This window comes from Pseudorasbora parva, chromosome 7 (genome assembly GCF_024679245.1).
Source record: "Pseudorasbora parva isolate DD20220531a chromosome 7, ASM2467924v1, whole genome shotgun sequence".
NCBI lineage: Eukaryota > Metazoa > Chordata > Actinopteri > Cypriniformes > Gobionidae > Pseudorasbora > Pseudorasbora parva.
Genome location: NC_090178.1, coordinates 41378659 through 41397819, shown reverse-complemented (window position 1 = coordinate 41397819; position 19161 = coordinate 41378659). Strand labels below are relative to the sequence as shown.

The window sequence follows — 19161 nt, the reverse complement described above, 5'->3', positions numbered from 1 at the left end:
CTTTTCTGATTCTGAAACTACAAAATACAATCGGTTTCTGTTCAGAGTTCAATACAACCCTTGTGTCTTTAGAGCATAGCAAATGTGCAATAAAACATGATGTGCTGATTTTGTTTGTGTGATTTCAGGAGCATTCATACCAGCAGTTCCTGTACAGCCTGTAGTTATCCGCTACCCAAACCAGCTGGTGAGACATTTGACTTTTTTTCTTTATTCAATATCTGATATGATTAACCAGTGTAAAGCATCTCCCAGGAGGAAGTAATGTGCTTGTTTTAATATAAGCCACAGATAATTTATTATACCATGTTGCCAATGCCCACTTGTGGATGAAGTGGAAGAAATAAATATTTATGCATGTATCTTTTAAGGTGCACTGCGGAAACAATTATGATCAAAAACAATATAAATGTGAATTTGTCGTAATGGGTCACTTTTTACAGGGACAATGGACAGTCAATGACTGCCCTAGAATTAGCTGCAAAGCTCTGGAGTCTGGAGTCCCAAATTAAAGTCAGAATTGCCAGAAAAAGAATTGGGAGGGAAAAAAAAGTTTTTATTTTATTTTATTTTTTTAGTTCTTTTTTGCTTCCACTACAGACCTGTATTTTGATGGATTCATATTTTTCTTACCCATGACAGGACACTATTACCTGGACATGGCAGGGACCTGGAGCGTAAGTGCCACATTTAACTCCAGAGGTTTTTGTTGAATTGCCTACCTGTGTTATCAGCCTTACAAGTCTGCGAACTCCAGAACACAAATGCAGAACTCTAGAACTAAACATTGTTATAAAGAAGAAAAAATGATAAGATGTTAAGCACCAAAAAAAGTCACTAAGTGTAACTTTGTTCTTTTGCAGATTTAAGATTCTGTGGTTGACTCTGTGTCAGCTTCACAATGAGTTTGAGATTGAGGTGAGTCTCTGTATTTGCAGTAATATTAGTAATGCTTGACTTGTAACAGAACAAGAACAGTATAGTGCTCATGCACACAACTGTCTATATAAGTTCCCACAGTTAACCGTGCATGTCAGAATACAAACCAAGCGATGAAGTCCAAGTAATTGTCTATAGATCTCCAAGACAGGATTGTATCAAAGCACAGATCTGGGGAAGGGTACAGACAAATTTCCGCAGCATCGAAGGTCCCAATGAGCACGGTGGCCTCCATTATCTGTAAATGGACAAATTTTGGAACACCAGGACTCTTCCTAGAGAAGACTGCCCGGCCAAACTGAGCAAATGAGGGAGATGTGCCTTAGTCAGGGAGGTGACCAAGAACCCAATGGTCACTCAGAAAGAGCTCCATTGTTTCTCTGTGGAGAGAGGAGAACCTTCCAGAACAACATCCATATCTGCAGCACTCCACCAATTAGGCGGAAAGCATCTCCTCAGTAAAAGACACATGACAGCCCATCTGGAGTGTGCCAAAAGCACCTGAAGGACTCAAACAATGAGAAACTAAATTCTCTGGTCTGATGAAACAAAGATTAAGACTCTTTGTCCTAAATGGCAACCGTTATGTCTGGAGGAAATCAGGCACCGCTCATCACCTGGCCAATACCATTCCTACAGTGAAGCATGGTGGTGGCAGCATCATGCTGTGGGAATGTTTTTCAGCAAAAGGAACCAGGAGACTAGTCAAGATTGAGAGAAAGATGAATGCAGCTTTGTACAGAGGCATCCTTGATGAAAACCTGCTCCAGAACACACTGCACCTCAGACTGGGGCGAAGGTTCCTCTTTCAATAGGACAATGAACAAACCCTAAGCACACAGCCAAGATTACAAAGGAGTGGCTACGGGACAACTCTGGGCTCTGTCTTGGCCACTCAAGGACATTCACAGAGTTCAACATCTCTGCAGAGATCTGAAAATGGCTGATGCACCAACACTGCCCATCCAACCTGATGGATTTTGAGAGGTCCTGCAAAGAGGAATTGGGAGAAACTGCTCAAGAATAGGAGTGCCAAGCTTGTAGCATCATACTCAAAAAGACTTGAGGTTGTAATTGGTGCCAAAGATGCTTCAACAAAGTATTGAGCAAAGGCTGTCCATTTATTTATCAATTTTTTGTGCAAATATTTCAAACAAACAATACCGAATTTAATGTAATTTAGAATAAGGCTGTAACAACAAAATGTGGAAAAAGTGAAGCGCTGTGAATAATATCCTGTCAAAGCAGTTTTACAGAGAATGTATGTCATTGCATGTTATTAGAGGTGACCGTGTCCAAGTTATGGATTTCATGTATGTATACATATCACGCAGTTAGCTTACAATGTATTAATTTAAGGCAAAAGTAAAGAAAACATTTAAGGTTAAGTAAAGAAAACATTATATTTATAATGCACATTTAAAAACAACAGGTGTTGTCCAAAGTGCTTAATAATTAATAATAATTTAAATATGACACAAAACACAATCACAGACAATGCACAACACTTTTTAACACTAAGCCTACTTAGGACCATATACAATAATAAATAGAGGTTTTATAAGAAGTGATTTACAATCATAATATGTTGATGCAGTTTTTTATGTAAAGTGACAAATTATTCCAAAGTTGTGTAGCGGCCACTGAGAAGGCTCAATTTCCTTTCAGTTTGAGACATGTCCTTGGAAGTGTCCACCGTAAACTGTTGGCTGATCGGAGGTCTCTGCATGGTCTCTGTAGAAGCAGAGGGGGCCAAAAATAAAGACTTCTGTCTTTTGCTTCATTTAACTAAATGATGTTGGCTGGCATCCATTGCTTAACATCTCTCAGACAATGTACACTTTAGACTTGAAATATCCTTTGGTTGTTAGGGAACAAAATTATGAGTATCATCTGATATGAGACATTATAATTCCTAAAAATGGTATACAGAGAAAACATGTATAAAGAAAATAAATCAGGACCCAGAATTGAGCCCTGTGGAACCCCATAAAAACTGTTGTACAAGATGATGAATAGTTGCCTGTCTCCATAGAAAAGGTTTGATCCTTTAAACGGGAAGCAAACCAACCCCATAGAAGACTTGGATTTGGAATGATTATTGCCTTTATGACATTTCTTGGATCTTTTCAGTTTTATGGACTTTAGAATGGACTTTAAATGGAGTGACCGAAATCTCTCGGGTTTAATTTTTGTTTGGAAGTCTTGGAATCTTGAGATAGGAGGGTGTGTACATGATGACTAGGCCTTGGATAAAACAAACACTATATCATGAATCATAACTTTAACATCAACGATAGATATACTCACTTTTTTATGTCACTATATTGTGATATAACGTATCATTACACCCCTATTTTAGAGTGAATCCTGAGCTGATGGCTTTGTCTTCATCATTGAATATTGAATTGAAAGTCCTGCAAATTCTCCGAAAACATTCTTTTCAGGAAGAAGCCATTAACCTGGTAAAGTAGCTTTAACTGTGAGTGGTAAAGAGGGACGAGGTGTATATCCTGCTGCTGTAATAATGGGAGTGAAGCGACCTCGTTTACCCGCTGAAGCCAGCGGGAGCTTGAATTGTGCTGGCAGTGAAGTGTGTCGTGAACGTGTTTGGGCTGCATCTCTGAGCCTGGACTTCACTTGACCTGGATGTGCACAGACGTGTCTCAAGTGTGAAAGAAACTGCTGACTGGTTTTCTGTTTCTTTCTCTTAGTATCTGCCCATATACACTCCCTCAGAGGAGGAGAAGAAGAACCCAGCGCTCTTCGCTCACAATGTGCGCCGCTTGATGGCAAAGTAAGATCTAAACTCTCTTCGTTGTGTCAATCTGTGCTGCATCCAGAATTAAAGTTTGTGTTGCCATAAAATAGTATGTGTACTGTGTATAATTATGATGTGTATATATAAATACACATGCATTCATGTGTATATATATATATATATATATATATATATATATACACATGAAGGGGGCCACATGAAGGGGGCCACAACTTAAGGGGGCCAAATAATTTTGCACGCCCAATTTTTCAGTTTTTGATTTGTTAAAAAAGTTTGAAATATCCAGTAAAGTTTGTTCCACTTCATGATTGTGTCCCCCTTGTTGTTGATTCTTCACAAAAAACTACAGTTTTATATCTTTGTTTGAAGCCTGAAATGTGGCAAAAGGGCACAAAGTTCAAGGGGGCCGAATACTTTCGCAAGGCACCGTGTGTGTGTGTGTGTGTGTGTGTGTGTGTGTGTGTGTGTGTGTGTGTGTGTGTGTGTGTGTGTGTGTGTGTGTATATATATATATAAATATATATATATACAAATTATACACTTATACAACTTATATATATATATATATATATATATATATATATATATATATATATATATATATATATATATATATATACACACACACACAGTATAGGCCAAAAGTTTGGACACATTACACATTGTTTTTGAAAGAAGTTTCTTCTGCTCATTAAGCCTGCATTTATTTGATAAAAATAAAGACAAAATGAATTATCGTGATATATTATTACAATTTTAAATTCTTAGTTTTCAATTTATTATACTTTAAATGATCATTTATTTCTGTGATGCAAAGCTGAATTTTCAGGATCATTCCTCCAGTCTTCAGTGTCACATTCAGAAATCATTCTAATATGATGATTCGTTTTCAAAGTTGGAAACAGTTTTACTGCTTAATATTTTTCATAACCTGTGATTTTTTTTTATTTTTTTTTTTATTTTTTTTATAATACTTTGATGAATAAAAAGTGTTAAAAAAAGAAAAAAAAAAGAGAAGCAAATGTTTTAAAAATATAAATCTTTTGTAACAACGATATACTTAACGACTACTGGTCAGTAATTTGGGGTCAGTCATTTTTTTTCTTTCTTTTTTTGAAATAAATCAATAATTTTATTCAGCAAGGATGTGTTAAATTGATAAAAATTCATAGTAAAGGAAATTTATATTATTTTGAATAAATGCATTTTTTTTTATCCCTTTATTCATCAAATATATTAGGCAGCAGAACTGTTTCCAACACTCATAATAAATCAGAATATTAGAATGATTTCTGAAGGATCATGTGATAGACTGGATGTCATGTGACACTGAAGACTGGAGTAACGATCCTGAAAATTTTAGCTTTGCATCACATAAACAAATGATAATTTAAAGTATAATAAATTGAAAACAAATAGTAATGTGTCCATCTTTTGGCCTGTACTATAACTTTAAAAATCGTAAATACATACTGGTGTGCGTGTGTGTATAAATATATATATATATATATATATATATATATATATATAATATATATATATATATATATATATATATATATATATAAATAACAGATCTGAAGAGCCTGAATGAAATGATAGTGAGTGTCTTACACTGATGTGTTGTGTGTGAAGGGCCCTGCAGGTCCCTGTGACAGACTACTCGTTTGAAGACTGTCAGTTAGCCATGGCTGAGGGTCAGATCAGGCTGCCCGTGGACACGTGTCTGCTGGAGTTTGCAAAATTGGTCCGGAGTCTGGGGTGAGTTTCATTACAGCACTGAACACAAACAACTGTTTAATAAAATGATAACACAAATCAAATTTTTAGGGTCCTATGAAATCTGTAATATTTTTCTCATATTTTGAATAATTTTTTTCAAAAAAAGCTTGTCTGGTCAATTGAATTCATAAATCTTAGGCCCCGTCCACACGAAGCCAGAGCTTCGTATACGATCTTTTTTTTCTCTCTTTCCAAGAAAAATATCTGCATCCACACCAGAGCTATGAAAACGACTCAAAACGATGTAGTATGTGTGCCTAGTCAGTGTGTGGCACTGTAATTCTCCCACAGAAATACACTAAAAATGGAAAAGAAGAGTTCTGGATAGAAGGGGTAAAGCAATAGTTGGAGGTGAGGCACAGTCTCACAATAAAATAACAATAAATACATTTGCTACTTAACAGATGTGTTTTTTTAACACCTACACCTACCCCGACCCTAAACATACCCTTACAATGATGCAAATACGGTAATTAAATGACGCAATATTGATGTGCGCATGCCGAGTGCCCGTAGTTTTATCCCTTAAGTCTTTCACCGTACTGGACGTAGTGTGATGACATCACCGTTTTGCAAAATATACGGATTGGCTGTACACACGAAAACGGAAAATTGTTGTTTTCAGATTTATCCACCTGGTTTAAAAAAATATCGGATTCATGCTTCCAAAACGCCGGATATGCTGATACGGTACAAAATGTATACGTATACAGCTAAACTCGTCTCCATGTGGACGGGGCCTTAATTTGATATGGTTTTCAATTTTTTACAGTAAAAGGCCCCTATGAAAGGTTAAATTTAAAATCTATAGTTTAATAAATGTATAAACTGGTAATCAAATGAATGCATTAACATAGCATCTTTTAAAATATGATCAAATGAAAATGTAAAATTCCTCGAAATTTGCTGTTAAAATGAAAACATGGAAGAAAAATTGTGATATTAATAATGTTATTATTAAAATTAAAATTAATTTGAGAATCAGGTTTTCTCAAAGGAAATGGTCAAATGCTGGTGACATGACACTCAGAGCAGCTCTGGAGAAGAAGTTTATGTCCTCATATAGTAAGATGGCAGACACGTACTTGAGGATGTGTAGTAGACCAAACAGAGACTTCTGATTTCAGTAGCAGTCTTTTTCACTTTAATATTGATGGGCATTGGATGAGATGTACAGCCCTCCACGGATATCATAGAGCCCTATTGATGTGAGATGACATAAGGTTTGTTCCTGCATCTGTGTTCTGATAGTGTGTAAATGTTTGATCTCAGGTTGAAGCGTGTGAACTCAGAGAAGCTCCTGCAGGATTATGGGAACAGGGCTCGTAAACTCCAGGGCGAGAGACTGAGTCTCGAGGATTTCGCAGAGTTCCTTAACCTGCCTGTGTCAGACGTGCTTAGAGACATGTTTGCTCTCTTTGATGAGGTAAATTGTTATTTGACTTTTAATAAATCAACCCTGTATATGTATCGCACTTTCAAATCAAAGCAGCTCATTTTCACAAAATTTCATTAAATCATTTTTATAAACTAAAATGTGTCAACCATGTATGAGTGGATTTGTTATATTAAACAAAACTTGGAGAATAATGGGCTTGAATGTTTGAGACATTTTTCAATGTTTCTGTAAAAAAAAGACTAAATATTACTACTACTACTAATAATAAAAATAAATATACTGTAGCTGCGAGCAGCCATTAACGGGGTCAAGCACAAAGAAGCCAATAAGACATGCCAACATGGCTGGGAGTGTTAGACCAACTGCAACAAACAGCAATTAAAGGCATTTTTAAGATGATTTAGACAAAATCATATATACATTCACTAATAAACTGATTCAGTGGTTTATCACTTTTTACCAATTGGTGGCGCGGTTACGAAATTGACATGGTGTGGTCAGAGTGAGGTGACAATGAACGGCAAAGTTTGGTGTCATTATGTCAAAGTATTGCAGAGATACAGTCTCAAGAGTCATTTTGGCATCATGCCTCAACTTCGTCGCTGCAGTGTATGAAAATGGTTTCGTCTGTTCACATGAAATTAATAACTTTTTACTGTCATTGTCTGAAGATGCTATGATTCAATTTTGGTGAAAATCAGACAAACGGTCTAAGAGGAGTTAGAAAAAGTAGGTTTGTAAAGGAAATCAAAATGGCGAACAGGAAGTTTGGCCAAATATAGTAAAATTGGGATCTATGTTTTTGGCATGACCTATGGAATCTGTTATATCAGTTTTATGACAATAGTCCAATTTAATCGAAAGTTATTCGCATTTTTGGAAAATTCATTATAACTTTTGTCCACAACGTGGTGCTGCCCCGAAGTACTGTTAAGGCTTGGTGCCGAAGACACATACTGAGTTTCGGAATGATACGCCAGTGCTTTTGTAAAATATGGGATATAATATGGGATTTCGCAAAAATCAAAATGGCATTTTTTATTTCATATGCAAAATATGAGCAAAGAAATCAGAGGAACATTTTTTTTCAAATGTTATTAGCATAAACATGAGTGCAAATTTGGACACGTGGTGCCGCTAAAGGGACCGAGTTAGAGACTTCAAATTGGCTATGGTGACAGATCAGACTGTCCTCTATGAGTGTGCCAAATTTCACAACTTTCCCACAAGCGGTTCTATGGGCTGCCATAGACTTCAATGTCAGAAAAATTATAATAATAAATCTAACTGTTTCAATAGGTGCCTCCGCACCTTCGGTGCATGGCCTCTAATAATAATAAAACAGACTGACACATTCAGAGATTGCTGCTTGCATATTATAGCTTTGTCCTAAAGGCTCAGTTTAATGTGAAAAGCAAATATTCTTATTAATTCCAAACAAATTCTGTTAGGAAAAAAGAAAAGAAAAAAGATGCTGTCATTTTCTCACTCTTTGCGTGCATGTGAGAGAAAGAAGTCAAGGGATAGTGTTCTCAGCAAAGAGACAGTAAGCAACGAGATGTGAATGTGACACATGCCGTTATATCAATGGGAATAGTTCACTGTAAAGACAAAGAGGGAAAATTTAACTTTCTGCTGTCCAATTCACTGTATTCTCATTTTAGTTTATGATATAGTGACAATATATCTGCCCTAAACATATTCTTAGCCTCTAACTCAGTCACTAGCAAGCGAAAGATATCACACAACAGACATTTAGTTGCCTAGTGTGAAATTTTTTTGCATATGCTTTGCTGTTTGCTTTTTTTTATACATTAGCCGTTTCTCGTGTTTAATGCAATGAAATGTGTCCATCTTTTCTCTCCCTGAGTAGAATGAAGACAACTCAATGGATGTCCGAGAGTTTGTGATTGCTTTCTCTGTGGTGTGTCGGCCTGCAAAAACACTGGACACCATCAGGTTGGCCTTCAAGGTGTGTGATTTCTCTTAAAGGGGTGATGAATTGAAAAATAAACTAACCCTTGTGCTTTTGATAAACGGTAATAAATATAAAAATATACATAAGTTTTTGAGCTGAAAACATCCTTGTTAGTCAAAGAAAAGCTTTTATAGACACCAGGCACATCTTGACGTCATCAAGTGACGAAACACAGCCTCTACAGAATAATAAGCACGTCTTATTCAGTAGCCCCGCCCACAGACTCATGGAGCAGTTCGAATCACGCTATCCAGCAGCAATAAACATGCCTAAAAAGATAGCAAGATATTGCACTATTCCTGGTTGTGGAAGAACACAGTCGCTGCATAAGCTTCCTTCGGATCCTAATATTAGGAATGTGTGATACTTTATTTATTTTTAATAAAGTTCTAGATCATGTGGGAAAGACATTTATGTGTGTTCGCAATCGCTTCATTTAACTGTGGAGTCGTTTGTAAACAACACTCTGGTCAAGCTGGATTTGCAGAAACAATGTTGTCCCCTCTATATTGTATCTGACAGGAATGGTGCAACACACTTATGTGAGCAAAACATCTTTTTTATATGTAATAGTAGTCCCAGGGCTATCAAAGACGGGCTACCAGACGGGCTACCAAAACGTTAGCCTGTCGGCAGGCCGGTGAATAGTGAAATAATATTCATTTCTTGACCCGTGCGTGTGTGTTTGTGTACGCGTGCATGGTCTGCGCTTATGTACAACGATCAGGCGGGCCAAGTAATACAAAATAATATTCCAATCAATTGCCTATGGAGAAATAAATGATTGTGTTTGATTGATAAAGACGTTTACGAGCCCTGTGATCGAGAGAATCATTCCGGTTGCTGCTTTCATAACAGTCCCTCCCTCATGTGAACTGAACTAACATAGGAGTTGAAGCTCATTAAATATGCAAATATTATCCAATCCTAGCCGTGGGTGTTTACTTCCAAGTTTACAGTGCAGCACACCCATCAAAACCCAGCATTCAAGAGAGCCTCGAACATCATTATTTGACGTCAGACAACAGTATAAAACATTTTTTTCAAAGCCAGTTCGTGACTATTAAAAACTAATAGGTCAGGTTTTATGGAGTAATTGATCATTGCAGTGATAATGAGATGTATGCGTTGCTTTTCAGATGTTTGAGGCAGACGAGGATGGTGCGATCACAGAGAACGAGCTGATGTGTGTGTTGAGGACGGCGCTGGGCGTTGGAAAACTCAAAGTCAGCCGTCTGTTCAGAGCCATTGATGATGAGGACTCTGGCAAAATCACCTTTGGTAAGAAAACTGTTCTTTCCAGTATAAAAGTCTTGGTTTGCTTTCTTTTTATTGGTGTGAATTATTAATTAATGAAGTTCTTATAATGACTTGACGCTTTCTAGTTAAATGGTTAATTCACCCAAACATTTTAATTAGCCCATGATTTACTCACCCTAAAGTCATCTTAGGTGTATATGACATTCTTCTTTCAGATGAATAAAATCTGAGTTATATTAAAAATGTCCTGGATTTTCCAAGCTTTATAATGGCAGTGACTGCTGGGTTATTTTTGAAGTCCCTGAAAGTGCATCCGTCTGTATTAAAACTGTTCCACGCGGCTCCTGAGGGGTTAATAAAGGCCTTCTGAAGTGAAGGGATGCATTCAAATTCTTCAAAATAAGGTCCACCATTCACTGCCATTATCATCACTGCCAACATTTTTTTATTATAACCCTGATTGTATTCTTTTGAAAAAAAAAATGTCATATACACCTAGGATGGCTTAAAGTTGAGTAAATCATGCTGTAATTTAAAATGTTTGTGTGAACTATCCCTTTAACGCTTCAGTTAATTCACCCTCGCCAGGAGTTTGATTGAGAGACATGCATCAGGCTCGTGGTTCATTCTGGTATCATTTAGTGATGGATAAAATGAACATCTATAAAGTCTGTTTTGTTTTTTGGTATCTTTCCACAAGGTGTGTTTATCAGCAGAAACATTTGAACTGTATTTTGTGTAGAAATATGTTTGTTTCCCGATCTCACACTTATTATTGTTGACCTGCTTATTGTTTCTCTGACGCCCCCTCTTGGCAGAGAGCTTTAGGGAGTTTGCAGAGCAGCATCCTGACTTCGCCGAGCACTTCCTCTACTCGGACAATGCAGGATTCGGCAGCAGCTCCCCTCCACACTCCAACGGCTTCTGCGCTGATTTCAGTCCGAGCGACCACCACGCTCCTCAGAAGAAACTCGACTGAGCCCATCTTACACGTCCCCAAGAACAAGAGGACGAGGGCGGAGCATTGTTGCAAAGTTTACCACCTGGTATCCATGACATTTGATTGGTTACTTTAGGCTTGCTGGTTTTCTCTACCCATCAGCATCATTTCTGTCATTTTGCGATCGGGAACCTTTCTTATTATGGGTGTTTTAAGAGCAAATGGAAGGGAATTTTTTTTTTTTTTTTTTTTGGTAAAACAAATACTTGAAAGCCAAGCACTTATTTCATTTCTCATTGGGTGATCTATTTGTGCGAGTGATACTTGACCGACTGCATGTTTTTTTTTTTAATACGGGATGAAAATGGCGCAAAAATTCCCAGTCAGTAACGGATCGAAACGGTTTCCATGGTTGACTTGCGCGCTCTTTTTCTGTCCCTCACCGTCCACATTTTTTGTTTTTTGTGTTTCATGACTGTAGATGCCTTTATGAATTCATAAGTAAGTATTTGCATGGGCTCGATGCTTGATAGCAGTATTACTCAGTGTTTGACTAAATGATCGTTGAGCGCCAGTGACAGATATCTGAACTCTGTCTCCTCCTGCTGGATGTTTATGAGTATCAGATTTGAGGTGCAAAATGCAATCGATTAAGTGCTGGTCTGAATCAAAATCAGTCAGTTTTTATTCCTTTATATTTCGTCCCTTATCTCAGGGGTGCGGGAAAGTGGCTATCCGTTTGTTTTGGGTGTGTGTGTGTGTGTGTTTTCTTTTAATTTATCCTTTTGTACAGTAAGTTGCACTGTACTTGTGTAAATTCTGGACATCCAATAACCAATTTAATTCATGATTACGTCTTAGTCAGCTGTTTCAGCTTTGGCTTCGGGGGTCATTATTTTCTTTTTTACAGTTTATTTTGATTTACTTCAGGTACTGAAATATACAGATCAAATTTTGCATTTAAATGGACCAAATACAGAATAATGACTGTGGTTTAGTTAGATAACCAGGAATCCGAACAATGTTATTCATAAGATATAGTCAACAATAAAGTGTTTACCTTTTTGATAGATAACATACATATTCCTGTATTTTTCTATTTTTCACGCACAGAGGCAAGTGAAAAATTGGCATCAAGTCCATAAATTTGGCCAAGAAAAGCTAATGTTTTTTTTTTGTTTGTTTTTTTAGTATAGTTTCTCTCTTAATGTTTATCTGCATTTTGCATCAAGCAAAGTCTTCCTTTCTTCATTTAGTCACACACGAACTGTCCAACTAATGTCACATTGAATCCCTAATGAATTATGTTTTGTTGTAAATGGACAGTTCGTTCGCAAATATCTGAATAAATCTACTGCCTGTGATTATTTGAAAACCTTTTGAACCACGTAATGAGGCCAAAGTCAAGCGATATGCAGTTATAGTCCTAAATTTTGGTCTTAAATTTAATTTACCACAAAGATTTCTAAGGACAGTTATTATTCATAACCTTTAATATGATTGATTAGCCAATGTGAACGATACAGATTTGATTTCCTGAGTATCAGTTTAGTCTTTTGTCTGGGGCCACAGCGTTTCGTGAACATGTAGGGTTAGACATCTACGCTTATTGCAAGATCCTGATCCTGGTTCTGGTTGATTCACACTTTAATTTTCTAGTGAAATCTCTCAGATCCTTGAAGGGGCTCTTCAACTTCATTGTCGGTTCACAACTAAACTCGACACCACGGCAAAGCAATATTTTATTGATGTCACCACCTTTTTTTAAAAAACTAAAAAAAAAAAATCTGATATGTATTTTGAATATTCCGAGTGCAGGGCATTTTGCGAATTTTAATATACATAAAAGAATTTCTTCACTGCCATGAAAGATCTGTGATCTAAAGTGTTATTTTCAGATTGACCTGGTTTAGATTAGCATCTTTGTACATACATTTGTGATGTTTTCCTTGGTGATGGCGTTATGTATGTAATTATTACTGTTACAGTTTCTTTTGTCCTATACACTTCATAAAGATTATTGTTGGCCTTGAATTTCAATGTTGTTTTAAAGAGGAAAAGAGAATGTATTGACAATCCATCACAATCAACAGTCAAAAGCGCATCACACTTCAGTAATTGGCGAGCGAAGGATCTCGACCCTGACGTACAGTCTCGTGCACATGACGGTTCGATTCTCCAGCTCACTCCAGTTCTCATGGATTTTCCCCATGGTTTCCAAATTTGATGTACATTTATTTGTGCTGGCACTTTAGAATTTTGAGCCTTCTTTTCACGAGTTCTCTGACAAATGTGATGGTATGCTGGTGTGCATGTTCAGGTGATTGGTTATGATGTTACAGTGGCTTTGTATTAATATGTACCCATACAGACCACAGATGATACCAGATTGAGTAGAAAGGGATTGTGGGTTCGCTCTGAATCTGATGGACATTAAACTAGTTTCCCATATTTTATGATGGGAATCATTCTTTTTCTATGTATACCTCTATACAATCTCATGAGACCTTTCAAGAACATGTTCATATTCAGAACAAGATACCTATTTTTATAAGAACAATTAAGGTTTTTTTTGTTTTGTTTTTGCATTGTGATATTTTCATTACTGTTAAACAAATTTAACTCATTCCCATAATCAATGCAACGAAAATCATGGTAAGGACTGTAAGTTGTTTTTTTTGTTGTTGTTGTTTTTACAATTTAAATACATTTTCATGGTTATTGCCTTTGATTTATGCTGATTTAAAATGATTTTTTTGTTGTTGATTTTTTTTTTTTTATCATTTAAAACTGAGAATAACAAAGCAAAACAATCAAATGCCTGGAGGGGGGAATGTGCTTTAATTGTCATGAAAATGTCACCATTTAAGAATATCTAAATAGTTTCTTTAATATTCAAATGTTTTCAAATGCATTGGTAATCTTTGATGTTTTTTGATTGTTTGCTGAAATGGCCAGAATATTGAGTAAAATCCTATATAACAATCAGAAATGTTTGTCATCTTCAGTCCAGAGCAGATCCCAGTCTCCTTTCTCACAATTGCAGAAGCAGGGATTTAAGATGGATTTTAATTTTTTGCTTTTATTTTATTCAACAGTTTTCTAAATGAAATGAGGACCCAGCATCTCTGGCGTGTAACTTTATTTTTTATTTTTTTCAGCGTATGCTGTATGGTTTATTTGAAATGCCTCACAGGAAGATCTGCTCTTCTCTGTGTTTGTAAAGGGTTCTGTATTTATTTCTCTTCTGCCCGTGACGGCGTGTCCTACACCGAGCTGAAGAAGAAAGACTGAGCTGCTTTCAGGTCATGTGTCTTTCTGATGGCTCTTCTGACACCCGTTCGGCTGTTGTAGATGTTTTAGATCTGTTTTCTATTTTGCCCTGACTTTTATTTTGTAATGTATCAAAAGAGTCATTTTTACAAGATACCTGGGCTTGTCTGTTTTGACTGCAATGAAATGACTTGTCATTCTGACTCTTTAATAAAAAGGGACACTTGACTACATTATCTCTGATTGTATTTTCTTCAATAACGCTGGCGCCCTCTAGAGGAAAGGAAGAACAGTGGTGAGTTTAGACCAGCTGCTAAGATGAGGAAGTTTCCACAGGGAAGGCTTAGGTTCAGATTGTCATAAAAATAATATATGGTTAATTGATTTGAAGTCTCAAGTCTGTCTAATATATTATGTATCATATAATTGTACGGTTTAGATGACCCCCTCACAAAAACACCAAAAAGCTTACAGTGACTTCAGAATTATGTTTTGGTAATATTTGAGTCATTACTAGTGGGTTACCATGATCTTTACTTAACCCTTTAGAACCTGAAGCTAAAAAGATATTATTATGATAGTGCAAAGGGTTGAAGAGTTACGGTAACTTTAATACAGCTTGGTTGGCTGTGTCGTTGACGACGCGTTCGGTTTTACAGGGTTAAGAATTAATTACACATTGTGTCTTACTCGTGTGAGTCATGGACATGTATCTTACTAGTCCTCCTGCAGGTTTTATTGATTAGCTAATAATTGTACTAATAGAAGGCCCTACTACCACCTTTGACTGAGTGCTAATACTATATATAACAATTTATTGTTTTTTGTGAAAGAGTGTCTTGTTAATCAATAGTAGTTGCTAGAAATATATTATTGCATTACTTATTTGTTCCTGTGTGGTTATTCATTAATGCAATATTCTGAAGTGTTAGCCCTATAAGCCATGAAGAATTAGCCTAAAGCTACACTGTGTAACTTTTTTAGTTTATTCTTAGCTAAAAACACTTAGTTCTTTTAAAAATATATGTGCTCATTAATGTATATTTACTTCTTTCAAGTAATAAAGTATTCTCGTAAGTTTATAATTTGCCATTGAAAATACATATGGGTGAGGTGTTTGAATGCTGGTCGCCATGTTGCCCCTCCATCTTGTAAGTACATTAGCCAAAGAGGGACATACCCGTTAATTCAAGCTTCTCTTTTCGCGTTTTAATACTCGATGGCAGTCATGAGCGAGGTCGAACTGGAAGCCATGTTAATCTTAGACTAAATCGACCACCGTAGAAGTTAAAACGAAATCGGAATTGAGAGGAACAGAAACTAATATTCACTGGATTGTCATATACCTGTACACCGCTAGATGGGGGAAAATATCACACTGTAGCTTTAAGGCAGTTCTGAAGACAAAAGGGGGTCCAACCCTGTACAAGCGAGGTATGAGTTGTGATAACTAAGTTGATAAACATGTATTTATTTCCCCTAACATACTCTTGTACGTGCTAAACTCAAATCGCAACAGTGTTCAAGTACATTGAAGTTAATGCACGTTCATCTTAAGGTGGGCATCTGTCCAAAAAAAGTGAGTGTCACATATCTTTCAATAAAGGAACTTTGATTGAGATACAGTAGTGTTTCTGAAATAAAAATGGTAAATGGACTGCATATATAGCGCTTTCAACAGACCCATGGCCACCAAAGAGCTTTACATATTGCCTCACATTCACCCATTCATTCACTCAGACACCAACATGTGAGGCGCCCTTCAGCTCAGCTATAACTCTATAATACATTATAGAGTTCACTTTGATGCCTAATTAATTTAAATAAACATTTATATACACAGATCAGGCATAACATTATGATCTAATATTTTGTTGGTCCCACTTTTGCTGCCAAATCAACCCTGACCAGTTGAGGCATTCCCTAGACCCCCTGTCCTATTATGTCATCTACTGCTGATTATGGTTTTGTTAGTTTTTTTTTCTTTTTTTCTTCTACTCCTTTATTTCATTGTTTTCTGATTTTATGCTCTACGTCCTTTTATTACTAGAAACATTTTCCTTGTACCTTGTTCAAGTCACCAATAATCTAAATTTACCATATTTTTTATTACATATTTTTGAATTATTCTTCTTTTGCCACTGATTGTGAACAACCTGTCACAGTAGTAAACACAGCCATCAAATCAAATCCCCATGGACAAAATCAAGTTCTACCCTTCGTGTTTTCTTGTTTCAGAAGCTATTTCACTTGGATATATGTCACCGTTTCATACATACTTTAATATAGTAATTTTACAATATATATTTTTTGTAATAATTTGAGATGAATGATGGGTAGTGGAGCTGCTCACTGCAGATGATCACACAGCATCGACTGCAGAAGCTGTTCAGTATGTTTTCTTCTCTCATATATGCAAGAGTGGCTCTGATGAATAGTAAAAGAACACTGATTGACAACACAGTTTTTCCTCTGCATCCTTGTTCTCACAGAAGGCGTTTTCATCAAATGATGGATGACATTTTCTTTTAATTGGAGCCAGCCAGGTTTGCAGCGGAAATGAGCTCCATGGAGGATTGTTTAAAACCAGTGAGTCTTGATGACTGTCAGTCTGTGGAATCTCTCCACATTGTCCATCTCTAAGATTGCGTAACATCTGTGAGAAAGACGTCTGGACCATAACTGCCCTGTCCCATAACCCCCCTCCTATAGGATTCATATGACACAGGCTCATTGCTTTGGTCTGCCAAAATCTTTTTTTTTTTTTTGCTCACTCTCTTCATCATCATTAAGAAGCAGAATGGTGTGCAACTCCATCAGCATTAAATGTGAAATCTCTAAATCCACATGAAACCTTCAATCTGTTTAATCATGTTAGCAGGTGGTGTGTGCCCAAATGAATAACTGAAAGGTGTTGATTATTGAATTAGCCTTGTCAGCCACTAATGATTCGAATATTTGTTCAAAGGCCTGCTGGGATATGAATTACAAGATGGCTGTGCCATTTGTTAAACACCAAATTATTTTCATGTTATTGCTGTTACACTTTACAAAATACACGCTGTTTTATAACGGCACGGAAGAAGATATAGTAAGGCTTGATGTCACACTTTTTACTCTAGTGAATATATATATATATATATATATATATATATATATATATATATATATATATATATATATATATATATATATATATATATTATCAAATTTATTTATATAGCGCCTTACAACAACCAAAAGGAGCACAAGGCGCTTTCCAGTAAAAACAGCAATGGACAACAGAAAGTAACAAGATAATTGTATATAGAATAGCAGTCAAGTCCAAGGCTACGTGTTAAAAGCTTGTATAAATAAGTGTGTTTTCAGCTGCGATTTAAAAACACTCAACACAGTGACGCTTCATAGGTGTGCGGAATTGCGTTCCACAGCTTTGGTCCCCGGCAAATGACCGGCCTCCAAACTTTTTATAACTTAAAGGGGGGGTGAAACACTCAGTTTCAGTCAATCTCATGTCAGTCTTGAGTACCTTTAGAGTAGTATTGCATCCTTCATATCTCCGAAAAGTCTTTAGTTTTATTATACTTATAAAAGAAATATGGGCTGTACCGAGTCTTTCCAGAAAAAAAACGAGCGCCTGGAGGCGTATCGTGTGGGCGGAGCTAAAGAATGACGAATGCACAAAGCGGTGACGTCCTCAAGCGTGGAGAAACCCATGGCTATCAAGCTCAGCTAATAGATATATGATCCAGAATCATTCGGAGGCTGAAATAAATTAAACAGGAGAAACAGCAACAGCAGGACGTCCATCTCTGTGGTATGTACTGTATTTAGTGGCCTGTCAACATTTGTGTGTCTTTACTCGCAGTTTATGAGGACATGATTCGGTTTATGGACTATTGTATGAGACTAAACCTTAGAAGCAAAACGGTTTTGCACGTCATACTAGTGTAACGTTATACATAGAACAACAATAGAGTTGTTCGAAGCACGCGATCGTGTTGTTTACTGATGTTTACTCACGTGACGATAGCTGGGACCGCTCCGTCAAAAACACACTTCTTTGGTATGATTTGGTGATGTCCTGACAGTAGTGAACGGTGGAGATCCACTTGGCGACGCGACTGAAGTGATGTTGTGAAGCTTCCCGTCATTTCTGCGTTCAAATCGGTTCAAATACAGCGCTGCCTTCCCGGAATGCTGTGCTGAAGCGTTGAAGTCGCTTGATGTCACCCATAAGAATAAAGTGGAGCGCGGCGCAACCTATAACGACGACTGGATCTGCACCTGAGAGAGTGTTTATGGGCGCGCATTTCCTCTCTCGCTCTAGTCACGCGCGCGCACCCTTCTGGGAGAAGAGCCCGTACGACCCATACAAGGACCCCATACAAGCCAAGCCATACTCAAAAAAAAATCTCCGAAACTTGTGAGAAACCGGATGGAGTATTTTTAACACAGAAATACTCCATCAAACGTACAACAATAGTTTTTGAAACTTTGTCTATATTTAGGATGGGAATCCAAGTCTTTAACAGTGTAAAAAGCTCAGTATGCTGAGCTTACTGCTATGCCCCTTTAACTTGGGAATAACCAGAGATGTTTTTTCAGAGGAGCGGAGAGTTCTGGCTGGCTGGTAGAACATTACTATTTCAGCGAGGTAGGCCGGGGCCAGATAGATGGCCTTCAACACGAACAACAAGGCCTTATACTCCACCCTTAAGCCGCACCGGGAGCCAGTGAAGCGAGCGGAGGACAGGGGTGATGTGTGAATGTTTGGGGGTGTTGGATAGAAGACATGCTGCCGCGTT

General features: G+C 37.0%; 1 protein-coding gene across 1 annotated transcript in view; it reads left to right on the top strand.

Moving 5' to 3' along the window:
* Window positions 1-14586, top strand: part of LOC137083360 (lysophosphatidylcholine acyltransferase 1) — a 79466-nt gene extending 64880 nt beyond the window's left edge. Inside the window, exons 6-14 of the mRNA XM_067449252.1 lie at window positions 129-187; window positions 643-677; window positions 864-918; window positions 3654-3736; window positions 5357-5482; window positions 6776-6929; window positions 8776-8874; window positions 10020-10161; window positions 10959-14586. Of these exons, the coding sequence (XP_067305353.1) occupies window positions 129-187; window positions 643-677; window positions 864-918; window positions 3654-3736; window positions 5357-5482; window positions 6776-6929; window positions 8776-8874; window positions 10020-10161; window positions 10959-11119 (914 nt within the window). The 3' untranslated portion in view covers window positions 11120-14586. The remainder of the gene's footprint in view (window positions 1-128; window positions 188-642; window positions 678-863; window positions 919-3653; window positions 3737-5356; window positions 5483-6775; window positions 6930-8775; window positions 8875-10019; window positions 10162-10958) is intronic.
* The last annotated feature ends 4575 nt before the right edge of the window (window positions 14587-19161 follow it).